This window comes from Brachyistius frenatus, unplaced genomic scaffold, assembly GCF_029030835.1.
Source record: "Brachyistius frenatus isolate BFR_SWC_R1_liver_20210118 unplaced genomic scaffold, ASM2903083v1 Contig_77, whole genome shotgun sequence".
Taxonomy (NCBI): domain Eukaryota; kingdom Metazoa; phylum Chordata; class Actinopteri; family Embiotocidae; genus Brachyistius; species Brachyistius frenatus.
The window spans coordinates 966073-989800 of NW_027210676.1; the positions used below are offsets into that span (position 1 = coordinate 966073).

A 23728-nucleotide genomic window follows, 5' to 3' on the forward strand; every position below is an offset into this window, starting at 1 on the left:
TACAATCAATCGCTTCAAAGTTGATATGCCTGTCTGGACAGTCTGTCTATGAACGCCATGGAGACCAAAACAAAAACAAATGTGGCTGATAAAATGGTCTAATGTTACACTGCTACTCGTGAATTATTGATATTCAGGGCCCGCTTGGGCAGAAAGACGTCACAAGGTACTGAACGTCAGTACCTCCATTATGTGCCCGTTCTCTGTACATTCAACCTCCTCCAGAGGGTCTGGCTTCACGGGGACTTGCTTTTCAGTGTCTGTCCGGCTCACGTCTTTTTCCAGGGGACACTCAGGACGGAGTTGTTGCTCTTCCTGCGACAGCAGATGTGACTCGTTACGCTTGGCGCTGTCCTGTTTTGGGGTGACATGAGCCAGGACAGGACTGACCTTGGCGACTATGGCAGCAGAGCGAGGTTTGGCAGTGCGTCCTCGCTGTACGGTCTCCCAGCCCTCCGCATCCTTTTTACCTGGAAACATATGTGTCACTCCGTAAATCAAGAAGATGAAACCATGCGTTCTTTAGAGTGCTTTTACGCGAGATTTTTTTACCGGGTTTTTCTGCCGGGGATGCGGTCGGTTGACTTGAGCTAGGGGCGGACTGAGTGCACTTCACTCGGTCTGCCCAGCTGGGGCCTGTGTGGGAGAGCCGCCCTGTTGCCAGTGTTGAGGGAGGACCACTGAGAGAGAGAGAGAGAGAGAGACACACACACACACACACACACACACACACACACACACACACACACACACACACACACACACACACACACACACACACACACACACACACACACACACACACACAATGCATGAGAGCAAGCAAAAGTGCACCTGCACAGTGAAGTCTTTACTGTCAACAGATCAAATTTTCAGTTTTATTAATTCCCGTCTCTGAGCAGCTCCTACTGTCTTGCTTGTCTGAAACACTTCTAAAGATCCATCTAACCCCTTCCTGGTAAGCTCCACTCCGAGATAGCATGGGACTGTATTGGACAACAGGCCTCCGTCATGATCAATATCCATTTCCTGCAGCATCAGATTACAGAGCAGTGCACATATTGAACTGATGCTTCAGCAGTCTTTAACTGACACTTTCCTCTACACCTTGCACTGATTTTGTGGCCCGAGAGTGAGAGAGCAACAAATTGCATTAAACAAATGCTTCACCATCAGCAATCATTGGCTGTCTGCTGGATATCATGGGCTGCACTTTCTAACTGCTTCAAAAACAGGCATAGTGCATCATTACAAATATTGATTGGTGAATAACAGGCGGCCTTATGATACAATGCTCGTAAAATCCAAATGTGTAACTTTTTACAACCAAATCAGATACCTAATGATGACAGAAAAAAAATTAACCAAACAGAGAATGGACTAGAAATGACAATAAACAGCGCTTACCTAAAGTTGAGTGTGCGACGTGTACCTGAGGAGGGTACCATTCTGTCTGCGGTAGGGCTTGGCATCACATGACGTCCTGGAGACATCTTACGCACCTCCCAGGCTAAAGAAGTGGGCCTGAACAATGTGAAAATAGCATATATTACTTACCACTAAACCTAATTACAGTTCCTAGTTCCCAAACACCCACCGACTTGACTCACAAATTTGGCAAATCAGATGGATGGCTGATTCCCTTGTAGCATTGTGCGCAACAAATGAAGCGTGTAAAAGTTTAAGGTTGTCTTATTGATTAACAGCGCGCTATAAATGAACAAATTGGGAGGCAGCACTGGGAATTTAATTTCTTAGTCAATTTACGGCTGCGGTGGTCACTGTGTTAAAGAGAAGCCAATAAACTCACGGATCTTTTCGAATTAAAGCCAAGGCTATTGATCCATTCTGTTTGTGACTTAAAGCCAAGGGACCAGACACCGGCATTTCCAGCTTAGCCGCAGGGAGCAATTGAAAATGGGAAGTGACTGAGAGTGACAGAAGAAGAAAGGCAGCCAGTAAGAGTAAACTTTGGATCACCTGTTCTGGACATCAGTTTTCTCCAACTTCTCCTGAAGCTGGATCCAGTCTATGAGAGCTTTGAAATCCCGGACGTAGTTGTCCAACATCATCAACACCTCCTGAGGTTAAGAGTAAGATGGAGACGAATTAAACGGCAGATCATAAACATAACTCATAATAATTTACATACTTAAAGAAATCCAATGCATGTACTGTATGCCATTCAATATTTGGTAGACAATTGAAAAAAAAATGTTAATTCTGTTTCATATGCCAAAAATCCACTGAGACCTTTAAGAAAAAGGTTTTACTTTATGAATGAATTGGTTGATTTTGTTAATCAGGTCATTTGTAACTCGGTTTTCAAACAAAAATGACCCATTCACATTCGTATTTGCTAGTACACTGAAAATCTTGAAGGTATTTACTAGGATAAAACAAGATATTTGAATATGTCACCTCGGGAACTTGTGTTTGGTATTGTTCCCTCTTTTTCTATTTATTTTTATTTTTTTTTTGAGAAAAAAACTGAGAAAATAATTTGCACATTATTCTGTGCTACTAATACCTGGTAATTTCAGCCCTATTCAGCCCTTGTATTTCCTATATAGGGGCTGTTTGGGATAAACATTAAAGGCATAAAAACAATAAATAAACACATACATATCACCCCCCCTCCCCCAAAACACCAAAAACAGGTATTTTAAATGCTTGCTGATAGTCCAAATCCACTTGATCTATTCAAACTGACAAAAGGGACCTTCAAAAGATCAAGAGTTTTGCTGGAAAGCAGGAGCCAGCAGGTCCGCATATTTCTAATGAGTCTAAGGAGATTGACAGCTTGGAGGAAGAACAAAGAAGACAAATTCCTGATAACAAATGCCTATTATCTGCACTCGGACTGAGTCACAGCGCTGATGATCCAGAGGTGGGGGGGCTGTGTGGAGCTTTTTCCCAAAGCTCTAATGAAACAGACAAAAGTGATTGACGGGGAGCGTGAAGGGAGTGGTAATTGAGAGTAAAGCTTCACAGTGCTTTTAGTTAATAGACAAGTCAAACCAGTGAAAGATGTGTCCAGCAGCAGGTCTGCTGATCAGGGCTGGTTAGTAGCTACATCCCAGTGTTCATTTGGTAATGAAGGCCGAGATGGAAAGAGGTTTGCTGCGCCTCTGACAGATAAACCAACAGTGAGTGAAAGCACCATAAAGTGACTTGCGGCATGCTAACAGACACACTTACCCAAATATAACCCTCGCATAACGTTTCATGAGAAATGACTGATCAATGTTTAACCTTCAAGAGGCATTGTCATAAAGTGAGGTGGGCAGTAAAAGCCTCTGTTCCGTACACTGAAACACAAATGAACATTTTCAGCCAAGGTCAGAGTTACTGACTGCAAGTAAATAATACACACTTTTCATTGTTATGTATTTCTAATGGTAACCATTTAAGAGCAGAATAGCCTTTTTCAGTTCACGTAAGAAAATCATAGAAATTGGAAAAACAAGTTTTGAGCATCAGCTGCAAACAGGGCAAACAGGAATGGTGTCCGAGTAGCTTTTCTGCTTTGGGTGTCTAATAAATAAAAAAGTGGGATGAAGGAACAGTGTATGGGAAGTAATTAGGCCGTGGGTTAAGGAGGTGTACGCTTCATTAATAAGCGCATATGAATCATTCTGCAGGGTGAACAATTTCCCTCTGACTGGAAAAACATTATATTAGGTCGGCACTATAGTTGTCATTCAAAATTACATAAAGTATAAAAGTAACACTGCCTTGGCTGAGAATTTGGCATCGCACACTGATGATGATTACGTTTATGTTCATCAGTTTCTAGGTGGAAAATGTTGGGCAGTTCGTGAGAGCACACAATGCAGATTGCCCACAGCTACACAGGGGGATTGTGGCTCAGGGCTATCAGAGCACTCTGCTTCCCCTCCAGATGACTCCATCATCTATCAGTGTCCATTAAGCCCAAGCTGGGTGGGATGGGGGATTATGAGCAGTACCCAGGTTCATGGCCATTAGACAGCATTAGAGTGCAGAGAGATAGAGTGGTATGAGAAAAAAAAAAGAAAAAAGAAAACAGAAAAAAAAAATTCCTAGCAGCCTGTTGTCTGACACAGGACAACTGACAGCCTGCTTATCACACCACTGGGAGTTGTGCTGTGGCACTGACAGCGAGCCGACCACACCGCTGGGAGCTGGGCTACGGTACTGACCGCAAACCGCCACCAGAACCATGCTCAGCATAATGCAGCATGGCAGAGGAATCAATAAACGACAGGACCGGCAGTATTGTGCCAGCTCGCCCTGGAGCGACATGGCAGTGCCACAACAGGGCTGCACCGACAAAAACAACAACAACAACAACAAAAAAACCCACTTCCACAAAATTCAATTATGTTACTTTTAGGTGCAAAGTAGAACAAGAAGGAGCTGAAATGACCAAATCCTGTTTCAGAATATCCCAGATGCCCACAACACACATACAATAAATGTTTTCATTCCAGTCATTCAGGCCAGAGAGACAGAGCCTTGTGATACTTCTCTACCCAGCAATCCTTCAGAGAGCATCTCTGAACATTGTGATCTCAATGTCCCCCTCTAGTGTTCATAAATCATACAACCTTTCAGTTTACCCCCAAAAGTTTGTGCTGGTGACAGCTGCCTAACCTTGCATTCCAAGACACTCTGATCGGATTCACATGTGACGTAAATCTCGTCCACAGCCCGACGCAGGTTGTCGAAGAGGAACGCCCAGTAACGTGCTCGCAGGTCCACCTTGCGGGGCTGTCTGGTTTTGGTGGGACTCTTCTCTGTCCCCTTGTCCAACAAGGCTCCAGCTGTGCCTTTACTGTCCACACAAGCATTCTGTGGAGACAGAGCATGGATACAGTTATTACAGTGTCAGGTAACTATCTTACAGTGTAAATATAGCTGCTACAGCATTATTTTTTTTTCTGCTGGCATGGAAAGCTTTATTACTAATCGTGAATATAAACCTAACATGATGGAAAATACTGAGAGTATTCTGAGCCCCTTGGGATAATGGCGACACCATGTATGCCTTATCCAGTGTTTCTTACTCAGAGCAGCACCCCAAGAATGACAAATTATAAATGGTAAAATGTCGGGCCGTGGACAACATTTAAGGTGCAAAATAAATAACATTTAATGCAACTCATTTTTATACAGTAAGTATCAAACAATGAACATTATCATTGTCTAGCATTAAACATGGAGTACAGTACGTACAGTATAAGAAACAAGAGAAAACTGGCAAGAAGATTATTTGGTAGCTGACATTGTAGAAAGAATTTTGAAACATTAGATGTGTCAAGAAGCAAAAGAAAGTACAAAAAGCGCAGTGTTTGATTAATGCATCCTTTCCAACAGCATAAGGTCTATGAATTTCTGTCTGGCTTTTGAAATTAGGGTTGTAGTATTGTTCCCCTTTAACTAAAGTTGCACAACCATCATAGATTCACAGGGGGTTGGAGGGAAGTGTGAGGCAAAGGAAAAGGATGAAATAGGTTAGTGAATAGGGCCCTCTAGTGGGAGAGGGTGATATTCCAACCTGTTTTTTATTCCTTTGTTGTCCAGAATTGATCCTCTGAGACCTGGAACTGCCACTGGAGTTGCCTTTGGACTTTGCTATGTAGAAAAGAAAAGAGGTTTACATTTAGTTTCTGATTAAATAAACACTGTCAGGTTAAACTAAGTCAAGAAACAATGTATACGTGATCCAAATGTCACAAATGTACAATAACCAAGACGCGAACAAGACAATCATTTGAACATAAAGGATTGACTTCATTTATGAAAGAGCAAACTATACGACATCATAAACTGAAATACTGCAACGAGAAGAATTATGGAACTTAATTAATCCACAAAATCAAGAGCGGAAAAGAAGAATAAACAACTGAGCCGACCCACAAAGAAGGAGGAGAACCAGAGGTAGGAAAGCCTGTGTGTGTGTGTGTGTGTGTGTGTGTGTGTGTGTGTGTGTGTGTGTGTGTGTGTGTGTGTGTGTGTGTGTGTGTGTGTGTGTGTGTGTGTGTGTGTGTGTGTGTGTGTGTGTGTGTGTGTGTGTGTGTGTGTGTGTGTGTGTGTGTGTGTGTGTGTGTGTGTGTGGAGAGTTCTCAGTAGACTGGTATAAAGGAAGCCCACTTGAATACAGAGCAGAAATAATGTGAAGGGGAACAACAACGATCGTCTAGGAGACAGGCTGAAAGTTACCTTCTAATCAGAGCTCTCCTTTTTAAGGTGAGAGGATTTCAAAATTTACATCAAAACATGGGGGCTATCAAAACGGTTCGAACACTGAAGCATTATACACAACACTGGACACTATTGCATATTATATATTCTACATGTCCAGTGAAAGATGACCAGAAACTGGGTATGAACTGCTTAAAAGTGTCCGAGTACTCCGTTATCGTTTATCAGCCGAGTCATGAGATGAAAAATCATCATTGGGCTCCAGCTGATACTGTATTACAATTAACAGCATTTTCTACAAGTAAGGTCACAGACTCTTAATGACATTGCCGAAGGTGGTCACTGTAATGCTCCAAATAAATAAACTATTTCCACTGGCCCCAAGCTATGGGTATTACATAAAAATTTGACATCAGCAGCAACACCCGCAGCATAATCAGAATATTAGCACGGACAGAGAGTTTGTTTTGCATGCAGCTACCCACCTTCCTCCTCTTTGTTCTCGAGAGGTACACTCCAGGCAATGAGGTTTCGAGCAGCACGGCCCTCTTCAGCGACTATCTTTCGCACTTTGTCATGGCTGTTGGAGCGCTGGAAAGAGGCCTGCAGCAGAGACAGAGGATTTAACACATCAAAATTCATTGGATTTTTCTCCTCATCTTTATCCCAGAGCTAAAAGGAAGAGCATTCAAACATCTGTGATTAATAATGTAGTGGTAAAGGTGACTTTACATACAATATCGCCAATATGTCGCCCAAAACTAGGCTTGTATCACATTCGATTATTACGAGAGGATAAATTGTAAGACAAACACACACAGTGTCTCCACTCTCATTAAATGTCCCATAATTGGTGGCATAATGGACACAAAGCTGTGCAGCATGTTTTCCACAAAGTCCATTACTTTCTATGTTTTGCAAACAGGAAATGTCTTCTGGGGCTCATTTCGTGGCCACAAATAACGAAGGTCAATTTAAAGCAGAAGTCTGGTGATATTCAAGTTAAACAAGACGTAATGTGTGTAGCCTATGCCTGATGTAGCTTATTCCTCTGTGCAGTAAGTAAAACTTTTAAATACACATCAGTCATCAATGAGACAGACGCAGAGTGAGATGTTCCTTCATATTCCGGAACCTGTTGACCACTTGTTGTTGTTTTTTTAATTGCATTAAACATTCCCTGGTGAACCAAATCTATCACAACTATCATGTTTGAGTAATGTTTGCTAATAACTACAGTGCCCAAAGGTTATATTTACTTGGAATGTTTTAGTTTTTTTTACAACAATTAATGAAATTAGAGTGTATAAAATAGAACTGAAGAAAATTGTACTTTCTTGATTGTTGTTGTTCTGGGTTTGTACCCTCATGGTTGAAATGCACTTATCGCAAGTCGCTTTGGATAAAAGCGTCAGCTGAATGAAATGTAATGTAATGTAATGTATATGTGGCCCATTTTTAAAAAGACCTTCAGCAGGAACAAGGTTACTTCGGACTGAGTGCGACAGACAGTGCTGAGACATTTGATTTGGATTTTGTTGTCGTCGACAATAACAGAAACGCTGACTGTCCCCAGGCTTACTTTCTAACCCAAATAGTTTTATAAGTGTTTACCAGTAACAGAGCCTGAAGCATAAGTACTGTTGCTATGGTTACCTAAAACATAATACATCTTGCACAGATTTTGAACAGTGGTTAACATACAATTTACAGCAGTACAGTGTGTTTTAATAGCTCTAAAAATAGCAAGGAAGAAGGAAATTAGTTATGTTCAATATTGATTAAATGCATTATGCATTTTAAGTTACATCAAACAGTAAGTAAAAAAAGGTTGCAGTCAATTTAAGAGGCTCATATTTTAAACTAACCACATGTTAGACGGTTTGATGTTTGAGACTGAATATGTGCAAAAAACCAGTTCAACACAACCAAATAGTTCAGAGCATGTTGTAATATCTTGTTTCAGTTATTGCCCCAACACTGGTGTGCAGTTGTGAGGCACGGCTGAAGCCACAGTTCTGTAATATTAACTGTATGAAAGAGGTCTATTGGCATTGACAGTGACAAGAAGCAGCTAGAGGCAGAAGCTCGAAGCCCACTCTGTGCCCAGCATGCATCACGGTTGACCTACACATCGAATATGCATCAGTGAACTTGAGTACAACCACGGGTGAGAATGGTACTGTGTGAACCAAATTAAATGCTGCACGATGTCTTTCATTGCACCCTTTACTTACGGGACAATGAGATGCTCTGTGATGAGATGTAGCCTCAGCATCTTTCTGCATCCCCATCTCGCAGAGAAACAATTTGTTACTTAACAGTTTGATCAGACAGCTCATGAATTATTGCATAAAAAATATAAAAAATGTCTAAACAATAACAACTACAACGCTATTAAACTCAATTTAATGTTGCATCACTGAAGATTCTGACTTCAGGCAATCTGGTTACAAAACAACACGAGCAAATATCTAGGGGCTTATCATTCTGGATCTTCCACTCCCAGCAGAGCACTACTTCTGTCCTCCTCATAAATGATTTAATCTAATGTTGACTGAAATCCAGACCAGACCTGACTATTTTAGACAAGTATGATGCCGTTTCAGATTTAAAATACACTGCTACCTGAAACCAACATAAAAATCGAGAGCCAGTTCTCCTCTTTATAGAAAATGAGTCATGGAACAAACCGTTCTCACTCTTTCCCTGGCTCCCTCTCACGAGCAACACCATTTAGACAAGAAAGCTACAGTGAACTGATTATTCTTCCACACTCGCTATTAAAAAAAAAAACAAGGAAACAAGCAATAATTATGCATTGGGTTACATTAAAAAAAAAAAAATCATCGTTAATTCAAGGTTAATAGAATAACGTGAACATGGCTCATTAGACGTTACACATGCAAAAACAGCATGCGTGTATTAGTCCGTTACTATTTAATGTCCCCAAGGGAGATACCCAGCTGACCTACTTTTGGTGAGCAAAATTCTTTACATGTCAAGTGGCCTAGGCTTCATTCTGCCAAGTAGAAAACGACTTCGGAGAGATAAACGAACATCAACACAAGCCTGCCAAAATGAGCAAATAGTACTGAGGTGGGGCAGCATCAATGCACGATATCTCATCTTAAGACTGTAAATATTTACTCTGTATTTCCTGGGCCGGGAAGCCATTGGACGGTTGAGGAGTGTTTTGAGAATGCCTTACACTGATCTGATCTGTGTGCAGCAGCCACATGCACAAAAAAAAAAAGGCTTACAGCAACCATTCTCTTGAGCCCCTTAATCAGCTGTGAACAAGCCGTCTCTTGGGCTGCACGTAGAAGAATAAGATACGTTGTATGGATCATAACTTCTGCTCTCTTCCTTAGACCTGGCAGTCCTTCCCCGTGCACTATAGACGGCACCTCTATTTTACAGACTGTGCCGAGTGAGGGACAAGTGTAAGGTTTCTCTTTTGGAAAGGTCTGCAAACAGATGCAAGCAGCAAGACAGTGTGGGGGATCACTAACTCGGTTGGAAAGACAGTGAAAGTCAAAATATTAGAGGATACATACAGAATAGAAGTACAGTCTGTAAGCAGGTTCCTCGTCTTTATCCACTCCTGACATACTTAGAAGCCCACTTCAGGCAACCTGTTCCCCCTCGGCAGCAGTGCCACTTGTGAAAGGTGACATCGTCATCTGACAGCAGGACCAAAATAGACTCCCACTGTGTCGTCCACACTGCTGCAGCAACTTGCCCAGCTGTGTTAACTGCTCTCCCACTGGCGACTGAGAGAGACAAGTGCTCAATAGCCCGCCGCTCCTCCCTTTTACTTTGACTATTCTGCCTGTAACTCTGTCTGTAATCTAGCCTGAGCCCTCAGCGCTCTGCTGAGTTAGCAGCCGCTCCTCAGGCCCGACTCACTGCCTCCTCCTTATCTGTCTGCCACTCGTTTCTGCACGCATCTTCCTTTCTGCACGCATCTTCCTGCGGCTTCTCTTCTCTCCCTGCTCTACATCAGAGCCCCCTCTCTCTCTCTCTCTCCTCTGTGTGCTTCTCATCTCTCACTCTCCTTCTGCCACAACACTGCGCAGTCATGTGCACTAAGCCCCCCCCCCCCCCCCCACGTCCTGTGTTGCCAGTGATGACAGTACAGCTGCAGGGTCAGAGACGGTGTGCACGGAGTGATGCTCTGGATCTGATTGGACTCCGCATTCAGTGATTCACAGGCTGCTTCTTGAGGACAAGACACACAAGTCCACATGGTTGGACAAATTTAAGAAAGTCTGGACGAAGATGGTGGGGGGGGGGGGGGGCAGCGGGGAAACCTTGGCGCAGACTTGACCCCCAGTACTCCTGCATTACTTTACATAACACTACATTTGTTATCACAGTCTGGCTTTAACAATGATATGATAATACAGTAACCTCATGATGAACTTGCATCTTCTCAAAATCCTCTCATCCATTGATTAAAAAAAAAACCAAAAAAACCACTGAGGTAGTTGTGTTTAAGAAGGCTCTAAATTTTAGGAACTGGGGTGGCTCACCAAAGCTGACATACATCACACCTACAGGAGGCAAGTGCCCCTAAAAAAATAAAAAATAAAATAAAAATAGTCCCTTCCCGCCAGCACTGTTATCCAAGTGATCCAAATCTCAATTATCCAGTTGCTTAGTTCAAGCTGGCAAAATGTGCATTGAAACGATGATGCATTTGATAGAATTCACTGCAGTATTTCAACTATTAGCAACGAGATATTGTTCAGCACATACCTTCAAAGCGGTTATGGATGCGTTCTTGCTTTTACCTCCTCCATGCGAGGAGCCTGAGCTGTTACTACCAGACCTCTCCCTCCCGTCCCCACCTTGGCTAACTCTCGGGCTGAGACGGTGCTGCCCAGCGCCTCGCCGTCGTCCATCGTGGCGGTTGTCCTTGGACATCGACCCGCCTTTTGTTCAACGCTTTAGTCGGTGAGAAATAGAACAAGTCCGCGGACAAAGTTGTCTTGTCAGAGCTGATGGAAAAACATGTCAGATAAATACATGACAGCGAGGACAACCTAACGAGGCAGGAAGTCGGTTGCGTTTACATTTTTGACGGGCGTAGAGCTCGTCCAATGGTTTCCCCGTAACATGGAAACAATGTCTGAGCCAGCCAGTTACCTGCTGTGGAATTCGGGTCAAGGGGCGGGACTTCAAATTGTCTACCATAGCAACCGGGAAAATGGGGCGGGACGTTCAGGGAAGTTTGGTTGAGGCCACAGTTGCGTCAAGTCCAATTCAAACAGCGGAAATACCACAAGAGAAGGGAACCTGCCTTCAAAATAAAAGCATTTAATCAAATCTTTTTCCTTTAAGATCACGAAAATGGACTCACAAAACATGAACTATATTAACACCATTTAATCAAAGTACAATACTTAAACACACTTTGACAGCTCACTAGTTCTTCAGACCAGTACCTCATCTGTTTACACTGTTTCAAGACAGTAATAGTGATTAATATATATATATATAAGTGTTTCTATTTGTCGGCCACCATAGCTGTAAGTGTTTCCATATGTAAGTACACCAAGAAGCACTTGAAGCTGTGGTGAGTTACCTTATATGCCTTTTGAATGGCTTATTTACAAACTATATTTGGAACACATGACTATAGGATCAAGGGCAAAGGGGGTGGAGGCAACAGCTCTGGGGAAAAAGCTGTTCCTCAACCTGTTAGTCCAGGTTTTGATTGTTCTGTATCTTTTTCCTGATGGCAGGGGAACAAACAGAGAATGACCTGGGTGTGTAATGTCTTCGCAGATGTTGCTCGCTCTCTTCTGTAGGCGGCCAGCATTCATAGTGTCAATTCAGGGAGTGCAACTCCCACAATCCTCTGCTGTTCTAACAACCCGGGCTAGGTCTCTCCTGTTCTCTGCTCTGCAGCTGGCATACCACACAGTGAGGCACTGCCAGATGGTTTCTATTGTGCTTCTGCAGAAGTTTACCAGAAGCTGAGGGGGCAGTTTGTCACCATTTGTATCTTCATTACAATTTCCAGGTCCCAGGAATTTGATGTTGTCCACCTCCTCTGCCTCCTCCCCATTTATGTAGAGTGGAGAGGGTGTGGTCTTCCTGGTTCACCTGAAGTCCACAATGACCTCTTTTGTTTTGGTGGTGTTGAGGACCAGATTGTTATTCAAGCACCACTCAGCCAAATGTTAGATCTCCTATTTGTAGTGCGTCTCGTCATTGTTAGCGTCCCACCACAGTGATGTCGTCGGTGAATTTCACTTTTGTGTTGGAGGAGTAGGTGGGGGAACAGTCATGGGTGAAGAGGGTGAAGAGGGCTGGGCTGAGCACACAGCCCTGCGGTGCACCCGTGTTCAGGATGATAACACTCAACAAAATCACAACTATTTGCTGTCCTGGCTCCTAAATGGTGGAATGAGCTCCCCAATGACATCAGGACAGCAGAAAGTCTATACATCTTCCGCCGCAAACTAAAAACACATCTCTTCCCACTTGACCTTGAATAGGTAGCACTTTAGTAGCGCTTAAAATGGCACTTACTTACAGCACTTTGTAGTATGGCTGTCTTGTAGAAATTGTATTTTCTTGATTTTGTTGTTCTGGGTTTGTACCCTCATGGTTGAAATGCACTTATTGTAAGTCGCTTTGGATAAAAGCGTCAGCTAAATGTAATGTAATGTGCATGTAATGGTCGTTGATGTCCGGTTCCCTATCCTGACATTCTGTGGTCTGTTGGAGAGAAAGGGACAGGGACAATGGTGGTGGGTTTAAGGCAGCTGGGGACTGCAGCTTGTTGTAGGGAGAGGTTAAAGATGCTAGCTGGTCGGTACAGGTATTCACTGTGCGGCCCGACACCTTGTCTGGTCCAGCTGCTTTGGTGATGTCGATCTTCCTCAGAGTGGACCTCACCTGGTGGTGCTGAAGGAAGAGTGTCTGCTCCTCCTTGGGCTGAGTCCTCTCAGCTGTTGCTTCGCTGTGCTGTGTATCAAAGCGGGCAAAAGAGCGGTTCAGGGTGTCGGGGAAGTCACTGTTCCTGTCCTGACTGATCTGTGTGGTGCTGCTCTTGTAGTCAGTCAGGGTTTTAAGTCCTCTCCACATGCTCACGGGGTCGTTGTTCTCAAAGTGTCCCTCGATGCGCTGTTCGTACCTGTGCTCGGCCTCTCTGATGCCCTTCTTCAGGTCCCTCTGGGCACTTTTGTGGGCAAGCATGTCACCTGACCTGACAGCAGCGTCTCTTTCTGTCCATTTCTTCCTGTCTTTCCGCACATTTCTGTCCAGCCAGGTTGGTTAGGAAACAATTTTATGGTTTTGGTGGTCGTTACTGTCTCAGTGCAGAAGCGTAGGTGGGCCAGGACAGGAGGTGCACTCCTCCAAGTCAGCTCCCTGTCCAAACACTTTCTACTCTGTGCTTCCAAAGCAGTCCTGCAGTAGTGAAGCAGCGTAATCGCTCCATACCTGAATAGTTTTAATAGTTTGATAGCTGGTCTTGTTTTGCAGATCACCGGTTTGTAGGATGGGGTCATTATCAGTTAGAGGTGGTCTGATCAGACGAGGTGTGGAGATGGCTCAGCTTTGTATGCTCCCGAGATGTTGGTGTACACTTGGTCCAGAGTATTTTTGTCTCTGGTTGGGAAGCTTACATTTTTGTGGAACTTGGGCAGATCTACCTTTAGTTCTGCATTGTTAAAGTCCCCTGCCACAATCACAGCTCCCTCTGGACGAGCGTTTAGCTGGTTGATTCGCATTAGCATGTGGTGGGATGTAAACAGCTGTGATGAGGATGGCAGAAAGTTAGAACGGTCTGCATTTCCCAGTCAGGTATTCGAAGACCGGGAAGAAGTGTTTCCCAATAATGTCCGTAGCTTCACACCAGTCGTTATTCATTCTGTTATCCTGTATTGCTCCTTTGTTAGTCCACCCAAGACAGGTCCTGAGGATGTTCTGGGTCAACCATCTGCAACTCACATAATATAGTATTTTCTTGCATGCAAAATAACATAATCTATAGCACATACCTCAATTTTCTTTAAGTAATCGTTGTATGTTTTTGTCAGCCTTGTTTACGTGATATCTTATGAACTTGGATTTCCATGCATTAGTTGGTTTGTAGATTCCTGAAAAAAAAAAAAAAAAAAAAAAAAAAAATCGCCATCGTAATAAAACTTTTATTTTGAAACTCGTGGCCAGAAGTACATCCTTCCATTAGTGTAAACGACCCTGACTTCAACACTTGTTAGAAGAACTTTCCACGGTGAGAGCACAAAAAACATTCATATAATATTTGTGTGCTCCGTGCAGTTACGTTATTACTGACTCTTTTGCCTTGTCTTTAACTCTGCTTATTCGTTTTGTCTGAACCTTTTGTTTGTGTCCTCAACTTCTGTTAGTCTGTAGCCTATCAAGTCACATTCTCTCTCTTCCTCCCAAACCATTAAGTATAAACAGTTATAAATGACCATCTCGACAACCTCAAATATTTCTACCTGGCATCAATTCTTTTTGTTTCTGTCTCTCATCTCAGACCTACGCAGCAGCTCACAGTGGATTTAGTAGGTTTTATTTTAACTTCCACCAGTTGGCCACCAGGCTGCGCAATTGCATTTTGCTAGGTCAGTTTTAACGTGTGCACTTATTTTCTATTGCCATATAAATGTTTTATTCTTATCAATTGTATTTCTCCACAGATGGCATCCACTTCGCTGTTGGTCTTGCTGTTACTTCAGTTTGGATTTGGACAAAGCTCTCATAAACATCTTCATGAAGATCATTATGTCGGCCAACAGCACAACCCTGAACACGACATGAATGTCCTGCTGGGAGATGAGGTGGCTTCATATTTTGTATTTATATTCTTGCACTCTTCAGCCCTGTTTCTACTCTTCCTTCATCACCTGCTCACCCTGTTTATTTCATACATGTCTAGACCACGGATGAGATAAAGAAACTCAGCCCCGCACATCAGAGGAAAAAGATGATGGAAATTGTAAAGAAGATTGATACGAATGGTGACAATCTGCTGAGTGCAGGTAACTTTATAGTTCTAAAAAGTAAATGTAAACATAGTGGCGTTAAAGGTCACACTCAGCCTGCTCTCTGTTTTATCCACAGAAGAGATCACTCTTTGGATTCAGCACGTCTACAGGAAATATGCTCTGGACGATGCAGAGGAGCGGTTCCCCGAGTTTGACACTGACAAAGACGGCGTTGTAACATGGGAGGAATACAACACGCTCGCCCATGACCAGCTTATTAGTTTTGACGTCAACGCTGATCTAGAGGATCCAGAGCAGGAGTCTCTCAGACATGTAGGCACACTTTGACTGTCCTGTTACACATTATGCCACAGCCTATTATATGTGTGAGACAATAACACGGGCTCATATCCCCGTTAGCTCCATCTGAAGGAGAAGAGGCGCTTTGATTTTGCTGATGTGGATGGGACGCCTGGCCTCAATGTAAAGGAGTTTCTTGCCTTCACCCACCCTTCTGAAGTGGATCACATGGCTGTAAGACAAGTTTGGCTCCTACTTTAAAACCTGATATGTTAATCAATTCTTCCATTCATTATAAGACTGTTTTTTTTGTGTTTGTTTCATGTTAAAATTGATTGATTTAACTTTCATTTTTAACAGGATTTTGCCATTGAAGATGTATTGAGTGAATATGATACGGATAAAGATGCTTTCATCTCTCTGAATGAATTTATTGGAGACATTCGTGGTGAGGGTAAGACCATAGAGATTACTTTAAAACATGAACAATGCTTAATTCTTCTGTGTTCAATCTCGTGTCACATATGCAGTGGTCATGTTTTGTTTTTTGTTTATCAGAGGATTCCCCTTCACAGTGGGAGATTGAGGAAACCGTGCGATTCGAAGAGCTTTATGACCAAAATAAGGATGGAAAGCTAAATCGGGAAGAGCAGCTCCGCTGGGTTGCACCTAACAGCTACGGTTCAGCACGAGAAGAAGTAAGACTCAACTGCTCCCTCATGTGCACAGATTTTTTTGGTATAATAGATACAATACGTCACACCAAATTCTTGAGTTTTAATACCTAAGATGCTCCTTTAGCTTGTCAGGAAGCATTATATATCATTTTTCCAAGATGGTTATGGTAGCTGATTTCCTGATTTATTTTTTGATTCCTTGTCATCAACAGGCTCTTCACCTCATCAAGGAAATGGACCACGATGGAGATGGGCACATCTCAAAGGCTGAAGTTTTGAAAAATCAAGAGACGTTCATGAACAGTGAAGTGACAGACTACGGCAGACAGCTGCACGTAGCACATGATGAGTTATAACCAGATGTTTTTGGTTACTGTTGTGTTTCTTCATTTGTTTTTTTTGAGGATGTAGTGTGATTTATTTTCTGTGTTGTACTTTGAGATTAGTAATGGTATTTACGTCACCCACTCTCCAGAGATTGCTGATCCTATCGGGTAATAATCATTTGCGACAGTAACGTGCCTATATTGCAACACGTGCTTTTGTCACAAAGTGTCAGTGTCCTCTAAAATGAGCGTCAGCTAAATCTAAACATCACAAGCGTTACAAAAGAGTACATGTGTTGCAGCAGGCCCAAGTCCTGGATTGCATAATGTTGTCGGGAATTCCTCTTATTTTGAGCGCTCCTTACATGGAGGTTTGGCTGGGACTTAAATGTTAACAACCTATTAAGGACATTAAAAAAAAAAAAAATTGTAGGTGATTAAACCAACAGTCTGTAATTAAAGAAATTGGTTTTGATTACGTTTATACAACCTTTTTTTTGCAATTGCATTAGCTGTTATTCCTCATGTCAGTTGAGTTGTGGTAATCACTGACATGTTGCGGCTCTTCCTCATTTAAATCAAATGAGTAAGTAAGTGAAGGCTTGTTTCCTGAATGTGTCATGAGTCGTTTCACTTGTTTCGAGCTTCAGTCTGTTACGCTGTTGAGAGTTTTAACGTGATCTAAAGTCGAGTGGATTCTCCAGCAGGGACTATTTGTAACTACTGCCAAGATGACATTACAGTTTAAAGATGCCTTTTGGGTGAGTTGGAGTAATACAATTGATTCCTTATTTTTTGCTGATGTTCATGTTCAGAGATGAATTGACCATAAGTTTTATTGAACTGTGAAGCCAGTGATGTATTCAATATGTTCACTGGAGTTATGAAACCTACTGTATTTATGCTTTTTATATGATGTGGACAGTGTTTACTGTATACTAGTGATGTTTTTCATCATTTGTAGCCTGCCTACAGTTTTTTAAATACTTTATCCTATGTTTCATCTTCCAGTTATCTCAAATTGTTTTGCTTTGTCTCATTTTGAATCTCACTGAATGGTGATAGTGTTGATGTGAAAAAACATTTTTATTTCTGTGTTGTGTCCATCCTCCCTAATTCATCCAAAACCAGGTGTGTCACACAAACGAAGCAGCTCTTTCTCAGCACGAAGTTTGTGTATAAGAACACAAAAATACTTCACCACAGTGATGTCATGGTCGTAACCATAAGTTTGAAATTCATTTTGTGGGCTTCCTGTTAAGCATGCTCATGCTCATCTCCCTTATTTGTCTCGCTGTCTCACTGCATATTTTCACTCCTGTCCAGAGCACCCTTTTAACAAATGTGTGAAACGGACCATAACTCAAAAATAATTACCAGCACTACAAGTTTAACACCATTACCCCGAGCAATGTATCAGGAACTGGAAGACAATCATCTCCACTCCACCATAGCTTCCGTTTACAACATGAAGTTGTGAGCTTCCCTATCACCCTTCACCCTCAGTGTTATATCAGTCTTCATGTATGTAAAATGTAACTCTAGAACATATTTAAATGAGTGGGTACTTCCAGTGTGTCTCCCTCTTCGTTGCTTTCCATTTACAGCCCAGCATGTAAAAATTTCCATTTTACTGTAGCTGAGGTAAGGTACCACAATACATCTAGATGGAAAATAATCCATCTAAAAAATTAAGTAGAGTGACCTTAGCGAACATTGCTGTTGAGTCTCATTCAAATCATCAGCTTTTCCCTAAAGGTGATAACTTTGTTTTTTAAAAGCTGAACAACAGAAACAATTAAAATTAAAGTGAGAATCCATTTTAGACAACTATCCTTATTTTGGCCTTTTTCATAGGGAGTTGACTTCATCAGCAATGCTGGTTATGAGACCATCAGTCAAAGACTTAGTGATGGTCGACGGACGTGCAAAGACATGGAGGAGCTCATGAAAATGAGGTAAGCTGACCGATTTCTGGAAAATTGTACGCTACATGAATCAGTAAATCGCTGTCATTAAAATGTGGTTCTGCAGCATATGATTTTTAATTGCCAATGTAGGGCATCAGCAGAGGAGAAATATGGCAAGGAACTGGTCACGATTGCTCGCAAGGCTGGGGGGTTACATGAGATCTGGTAAGTGTGTGTGTGTGTGCATTTGATCATGAATATGTTTAATCACTCTCTATAAGCCATAATCTTGTTTTAAAGGAATATGTCAATGCATAAAACTGGCATCTTTTAAGAATGTGCTTTGTTCATTTTCCTTTCACAGCACTTTAAGAACATGTTTTGATGAAATGAAAACACGTAAGAACAAGATAAACTTCCTCCATTAGGTTGCTTGAGTATTTTTGTAGGCATCTCTGCATGTCTCTGTCAATGTTTAGCCACTTGATTTGTTGTTTTTCAGAACTTGAAAAAATAGGAAACTTGCACATTCACCTGTCTGGGTTGCTGAAGGAGGAGGTGAAGAAACTTGAGGAGTTCAGAGAGCGACAGAAAGAGCAGAGAAAAAAGGTACCCATGAAATGCTATTCTTTGTTTGTATAGAGGGGGAAAAAAGAGTTGCCTCTCTCCTTGTAGATTTCTGATGACATTTTTCTGTGACAATTTGTGCTTGCCTCTTAGTTTGATGTCATCATGGAGAAGGTGCAGAAGACAAAAACCTCCCTCTACAAAAAAACAATAGACGTAAGATCAACTCATTGGTTATTTAAAGTTATAATAATAACAGACCTCCAGAGATTTGTGGTAGTGCTTGTTAACAGTTTCCACAGACTCTTGCATATCTCATTTGTATAAGCAAGACAATGGCTTGAAGTATGCAGCTACACCTTATTGTGAAAAGATGTAAAAGAACAGTCATGCTTGGTTGGAGGCAGATGGTTTTGCTGAAAGTATATGCCAGTGTTATAAAACATTGACATGATGGTTATACTTAGGAGCTGAAACTCGTGTTTTTCTCCACTGAGAGGAAGGAAATGAGTGATCTATTTTCTTTCTCGGTGCACTTGCATGACATCTCTTTCTTGGCTCAAAATCATCCTCTCTTCCTGTCAAGGGTTTTAAGAAGTAGAGCTAAGCCCTAATGAACAAACCAGGGATGTTATAGTTTTACAGTGTATGGTTTCTGTTCTGGTTTCCGCCCAGTCTAAAAGATCTTATGAGCAGCGGTGCAGGGAGGCAGATGAGGCAGAGCAAACGGCTGAGAAGACAGGAAACGCCCTCACAGCCACCCCCAAACAGATTGAGAAGGTAAATCTGCGCTGTGGTGTGATTCATTCTACGACCTTCTACGAGAACATAATTTTTCAGGTTTCCACATGATACTTGTGTAAGTTCCATATTGGACCGTGAGTTGCTTCCAAACTAGATCTGACATCACTAAATCATGCTTGTAGGTAGGTCTTCAGGTTTAAAGTGAGCTCAGTGAAACCTCCCCCCTTCAGCCACAATAGAAAGGCTAGAACTAGAAATGCTAGTCCTCTATCATATCTGTCTAATATTTGGCAGTTTAATGGGCACTTAATTAATGATACATGCTTATACAAACACTAACACAAAAACAGGGCTATTTTGTTTATTAGGAAGAATATATATATTTAATAAATAGATTTTGATAGTAAACAGAGGGGTTATTATTCCACACCACTGACAGAGATTGGGAAATGTATTTTTTTTTTTCTTTGACTTTATGATTTGATTTAGCCATAATAAACTAACCACTTATTTTACTGTTTGTGTTCTCATATAACAATAAATAAACCCCATTTCCTACAAGATAACATAACGCCAATGTGCCATATTCTGTTCTCTTTTCTTTTTAGATGAACAACAAAGCTAAGCAGTGCAGAGAAGCTGCAGAAGAGGCGGGTAAGAAAAAAAAATCATCAGTGAGACGCTGAATGTTGAAACTGAAAATGTTATTTAACAGAGGAAGCCACGGCGGTTCACCAGAAACCTTTCTTAGAATGACGGTTGCTCGCTTTTCTTTTACTGAGGTCCCCCCCCCAAAAAAAAAATTTATGATGCACTATATAAACCCATGTTTATATGAATGACATATGAAAATGGTACAATAACATTCAATAATTAAATCTGTGCCATAGAAGGTCTTGGTTTTTCTTTTACAATTATTTCATTTGTCTTCAGAGAAACAGTACAAATTAAACATTGACCAGCTTGACAAGATCCGTCAAGAGTGGGAATCAACGCACATTGAGACGTGTGAGGTACGGTATCAGAGGATGTGTTTTTTTCTTGTTTCTTCTTGTATCTGTCAAGTCAGGACTGCACTTGATGGCTTGATGCTTTTTAAAATGTACAGACTTAGACCAATAGCGGTATTACCCGAGGCCTTTTAAGCCAACGAGGATGTGTAATACTTCCTAATTGTAAAGTACATTGTGAATCACTAATCTACAAAAAAATGTCCGGGCAACAATGTGTTGTGTGATGATATCAACACAGCTGAAGACGCTAAGCAACTTTCTAAATCCCTATAAGGTCAGTTGGAGGTGGTAACTAACAAAACACAAAACAAACCAGGAAAGCTGCACATACAGTTCAAGTGACTAAAATATATTTGTAAAGGCATTTAAATGGTAACTTTAAACGTTTGAGTTGACAGATTGTAGAGAAACTAAAGGCATGTTGGGCACTTTTGTCATGCAAGGAGCAGTCTTTTCCATTTCAGAAATATACATACACTAATGTTTTCTGGATTATTTCCTAGTTTTTCAATTGAACTGTTTTGCAGATGTTTCAGCAGCAAGAAGAAGACCGCCTCAGCGAACTAAGGAATGCCTTGTGGGTGCACTGTAACCATCTATCAATGCAGAGTGTGAAAGATGATGAGGTGGGTGCAGCCGTTTCTACACACCCTCAGAAAGACGATACACTGCACTGTATATTTAGAATTCATCCTGCTCTCTCAGTGTTACGAGGATGTGAGGAAAGCGCTGGAAAAATGTGACATCGTCACAGAGAACAACTGCTTTGTGGAGATGAAAAGAACTGGCTCAACCCCCCCAGGTAAGCACCCGCCCTGCTGACCTTCCTCATTTGGATTTGAATATGTTCCAAGTTGAAAATTTTACTGTTATCTCTCAGCTGGAGCTAAAACAGTTAGCTGAATGTCTGTCACGGGGAACACGTGATGCTGTATGTAACAGGACATAACCCATGAAGCAATATCTTTTTATTTAATGAATACCAATGGTCTCTCCGCAGCTAAAATTGAATACCAAAGCTACTATGAGAGGAATTCTACAGATGAGAGAAATAGCTGTGGTGGATTTGTCGGAGGAGTCAGGAAAAGGTCAGAATTTCACAATGTTAGCAAAACAAATTATGATAAAAACTGATGATTATCAATGTTGCCTTAATGAGTCATTTCCCCAACTTGTAGGATTTCAAATCTTCTGCAGGGGAACAATTCCAGTGGGTCCAAGCTGAGCATCAATGAACCAGTTACACAACCTGCTGGTACAGTACCAGAGCTGTCAAGATAAAGTGCAATTTCAAAATAATGATAAGATATCTCAACTGACCTGATGTTAGACCAAAGGGTTAGGAAACCACTTCACACCACCACCAACAAATAATTTCCCTGTCTTGCTACTGATCTGATGAGATGTTATCTGATGAAATGTGATACCAACAGTTACACATTTTGAGTCGCTACACTCAGTAACTGATTATTTCTCATTTGCAGAAACATCAGAAGGAGTTTATGCTTCCATTCCCGGATATCAGGCGTCCCAGCTGAGCAGTGGGGAGTACAAAGCCATGTATGACTATGTGGCACAGGTCAGCTTCGTCGCATAGATTTTTAACCTCTTCGAGAAACACTTTCACATATTTTAATTCTTATTCATTTTAATCTGTTGGTTGATGGTTTCTGTCCTTGTTTAGGGGGAGGACGAACTTTCTGTATCTGTTGGGGATGTGGTGGTCCTCATAGAACAAGGTGAGGATGGATGGTGGATGGTGAAAAGAAATGGCCTTTCTGGTTTGGTTCCAGGCTCCTATCTAGCTCAAGAGTGAGTTTACATGGCAGCCATGTTAAAAACTGCAAAACTACTACATTTCCACCTGTAAATCTATAAAAGACCTGGTCATTTCAAATGACTGATCAGTTTGAGCTTATCTGTCATTACAATTCCTGTCACATTATCATTGATGCCCCCCATTAGCAGGATTTGAAAATGTCCCACTTTGACACCCCTCTAGTAGTAGTACAAAACTGTGGAAAACACAAAGTATGCATGGATTTTACCTCGAGATCCTTAGGCTGAAAAGCTTACAGCAACACATTGGTCCTGTTTGATTGTTTTGTTATTATCAACAAAAAATTACCGTTAAGATTAAAAAAAAAAATAATAAAAAAAAATATATATATATTTTTTTAGGCAGTCTATCATGGTTATTTGAAAATATGATTTATTACATATTACTTTGGCCTATCTGCTATCTGGGAGATCTCTTGCACAGGATCACAATACTAAATTATATTCACATACTGTAATATATGAACATATTTGGTGACTTAAAGGTTGGGCAGACTGTTTCATTTCTGTCATAGGACTGTATACAATTACTATGTATAGTTATTATATTATTCTGGATGTAAAAAAGATTAAGTGTTTGTGAAGCATTTATTTGTATTTATTAAATTTAAAAGACCAAACCTCTGTTTTTTTTTTTCACACCATCAACATTGTTTCTAGCTCACACTAAGTAAGAAAGCTGCTAATTTAGCATGTGATGCAGCATTACTGTTTTTCCCCTCGTATGATTCATTTGTTGCAGTAATGACTATTTTCAAAGTGTTAAAAGATGAGACCCGGCTCTATTCTTGGATCATGTGGCTGAATGGTCTGCTCTCTTAGGCTCAAAGGTATCTAGTTACACTGCAGTGGGTGACACTGCAAAGCCACCAAAGTGGTTTCCTCTTACCACTATTCTATGTGTATAAATGTCCACAATGGTTGTTCAGTGATCACAAGATGTCATAGAAGCAGATAGAAGTATTTTTGTAAAAAGTTCCTTTCGACTCAGTTCAAACCATGATGTCTGAGAACCCATTACACCCATCCAACAATAGAAACACCTAAACTTTGACGTCTTTTTCGGGGGACAAAGACGACTTGTTTGTCCCAGTGACAACGAGCAATGAATTTAGGCATTGTTTGGACATGGCATTTTACATTTCTGTTATTTCTGACAGAAATGTAAACAATAAACCAGAAAAC

General features: G+C 41.4%; 3 protein-coding genes across 8 annotated transcripts in view; 2 read left to right on the plus strand and 1 right to left on the minus strand.

The window, feature by feature from the left end:
* scaper (S-phase cyclin A-associated protein in the ER) overlaps positions 1-11225 on the minus strand; it is a 57420-nt gene extending 46195 nt beyond the window's left edge. The window contains exons 1-9 of one of the 4 annotated variants that reach the window (XM_069708672.1): positions 10954-11225; positions 6675-6792; positions 5543-5619; positions 4639-4836; positions 1981-2081; positions 1408-1524; positions 553-680; positions 391-470; positions 184-315 (exon numbers count right to left, since the gene is read on the minus strand). In XM_069708672.1, coding sequence (XP_069564773.1) covers positions 184-315; positions 391-470; positions 553-680; positions 1408-1524; positions 1981-2081; positions 4639-4836; positions 5543-5619; positions 6675-6792; positions 10954-11121 — 1119 coding nt within the window. In that variant the 5' untranslated portion in view covers positions 11122-11225. Of the gene's footprint in view, positions 1-183; positions 471-552; positions 681-1407; positions 1525-1980; positions 2082-4638; positions 4837-5542; positions 5620-6674; positions 6793-9749; positions 10107-10953 lie in introns of those variants that run through there. The other 3 variants (XM_069708671.1, XM_069708674.1, XM_069708673.1) reach the window with 3 other exon arrangements.
* Positions 11226-14406: 3181 nt separating this feature from the next.
* Positions 14407-18043, plus strand: rcn2 (reticulocalbin 2). 3 transcript variants are annotated; one of them, XM_069708678.1, is made up of 9 exons: positions 14407-14446; positions 14717-14804; positions 14880-15020; positions 15119-15221; positions 15304-15500; positions 15588-15701; positions 15828-15921; positions 16026-16165; positions 16357-18043. In XM_069708678.1, the coding sequence occupies exons 3-9, from the start codon at positions 14880-14882 to the stop codon at positions 16498-16500; spliced, it is 933 nt and encodes a 310-aa protein (XP_069564779.1). In that variant the 5' UTR covers positions 14407-14446; positions 14717-14804; the 3' UTR covers positions 16501-18043. The 3 variants fall into 3 exon arrangements, with proteins under 3 accessions (XP_069564779.1, XP_069564780.1, XP_069564781.1); XM_069708679.1 differs by lacking the exon at positions 14717-14804 and having other exon boundaries at positions 14408-14446; XM_069708680.1 differs by lacking the exon at positions 14407-14446 and having other exon boundaries at positions 14725-14744.
* pstpip1a (proline-serine-threonine phosphatase interacting protein 1a) lies at positions 17143-22857 on the plus strand. Its single transcript, XM_069708677.1, has 15 exons — positions 17143-17231; positions 18328-18428; positions 18531-18605; positions 18745-18779; positions 18883-18989; positions 19101-19163; positions 19623-19727; positions 20300-20345; positions 20625-20704; positions 21232-21330; positions 21410-21506; positions 21705-21792; positions 21883-21959; positions 22189-22283; positions 22389-22857. The coding sequence occupies exons 1-15, from the start codon at positions 17202-17204 to the stop codon at positions 22518-22520; spliced, it is 1230 nt and encodes a 409-aa protein (XP_069564778.1). The 5' UTR covers positions 17143-17201; the 3' UTR covers positions 22521-22857.
* Positions 22858-23728: the final 871 nt, after the last annotated feature.

Bases quoted from the DNA above. Each gene is read 5' to 3' on its own strand.
- rcn2 (XM_069708678.1), top strand. From the start codon at position 14,880: ATGGCATCCACTTCGCTGTTGGTCTTGCTGTTACTTCAGTTTGGATTT. The intron at 15,501-15,587 runs GTAGGCACACTT...TATCCCCGTTAG, and splicing joins AGCAGGAGTCTCTCAGACAT to CTCCATCTGAAGGAGAAGAG. The intron at 16,166-16,356 runs GTAAGACTCAAC...TGTCATCAACAG, and splicing joins ACGGTTCAGCACGAGAAGAA to GCTCTTCACCTCATCAAGGA.
- pstpip1a (XM_069708677.1), top strand. From the start codon at position 17,202: ATGACATTACAGTTTAAAGATGCCTTTTGG. The intron at 18,990-19,100 runs GTACCCATGAAA...CTTGCCTCTTAG, and splicing joins AGAAAGAGCAGAGAAAAAAG to TTTGATGTCATCATGGAGAA. The intron at 20,346-20,624 runs GTAAGAAAAAAA...ATTTGTCTTCAG, and splicing joins AGAAGCTGCAGAAGAGGCGG to AGAAACAGTACAAATTAAAC.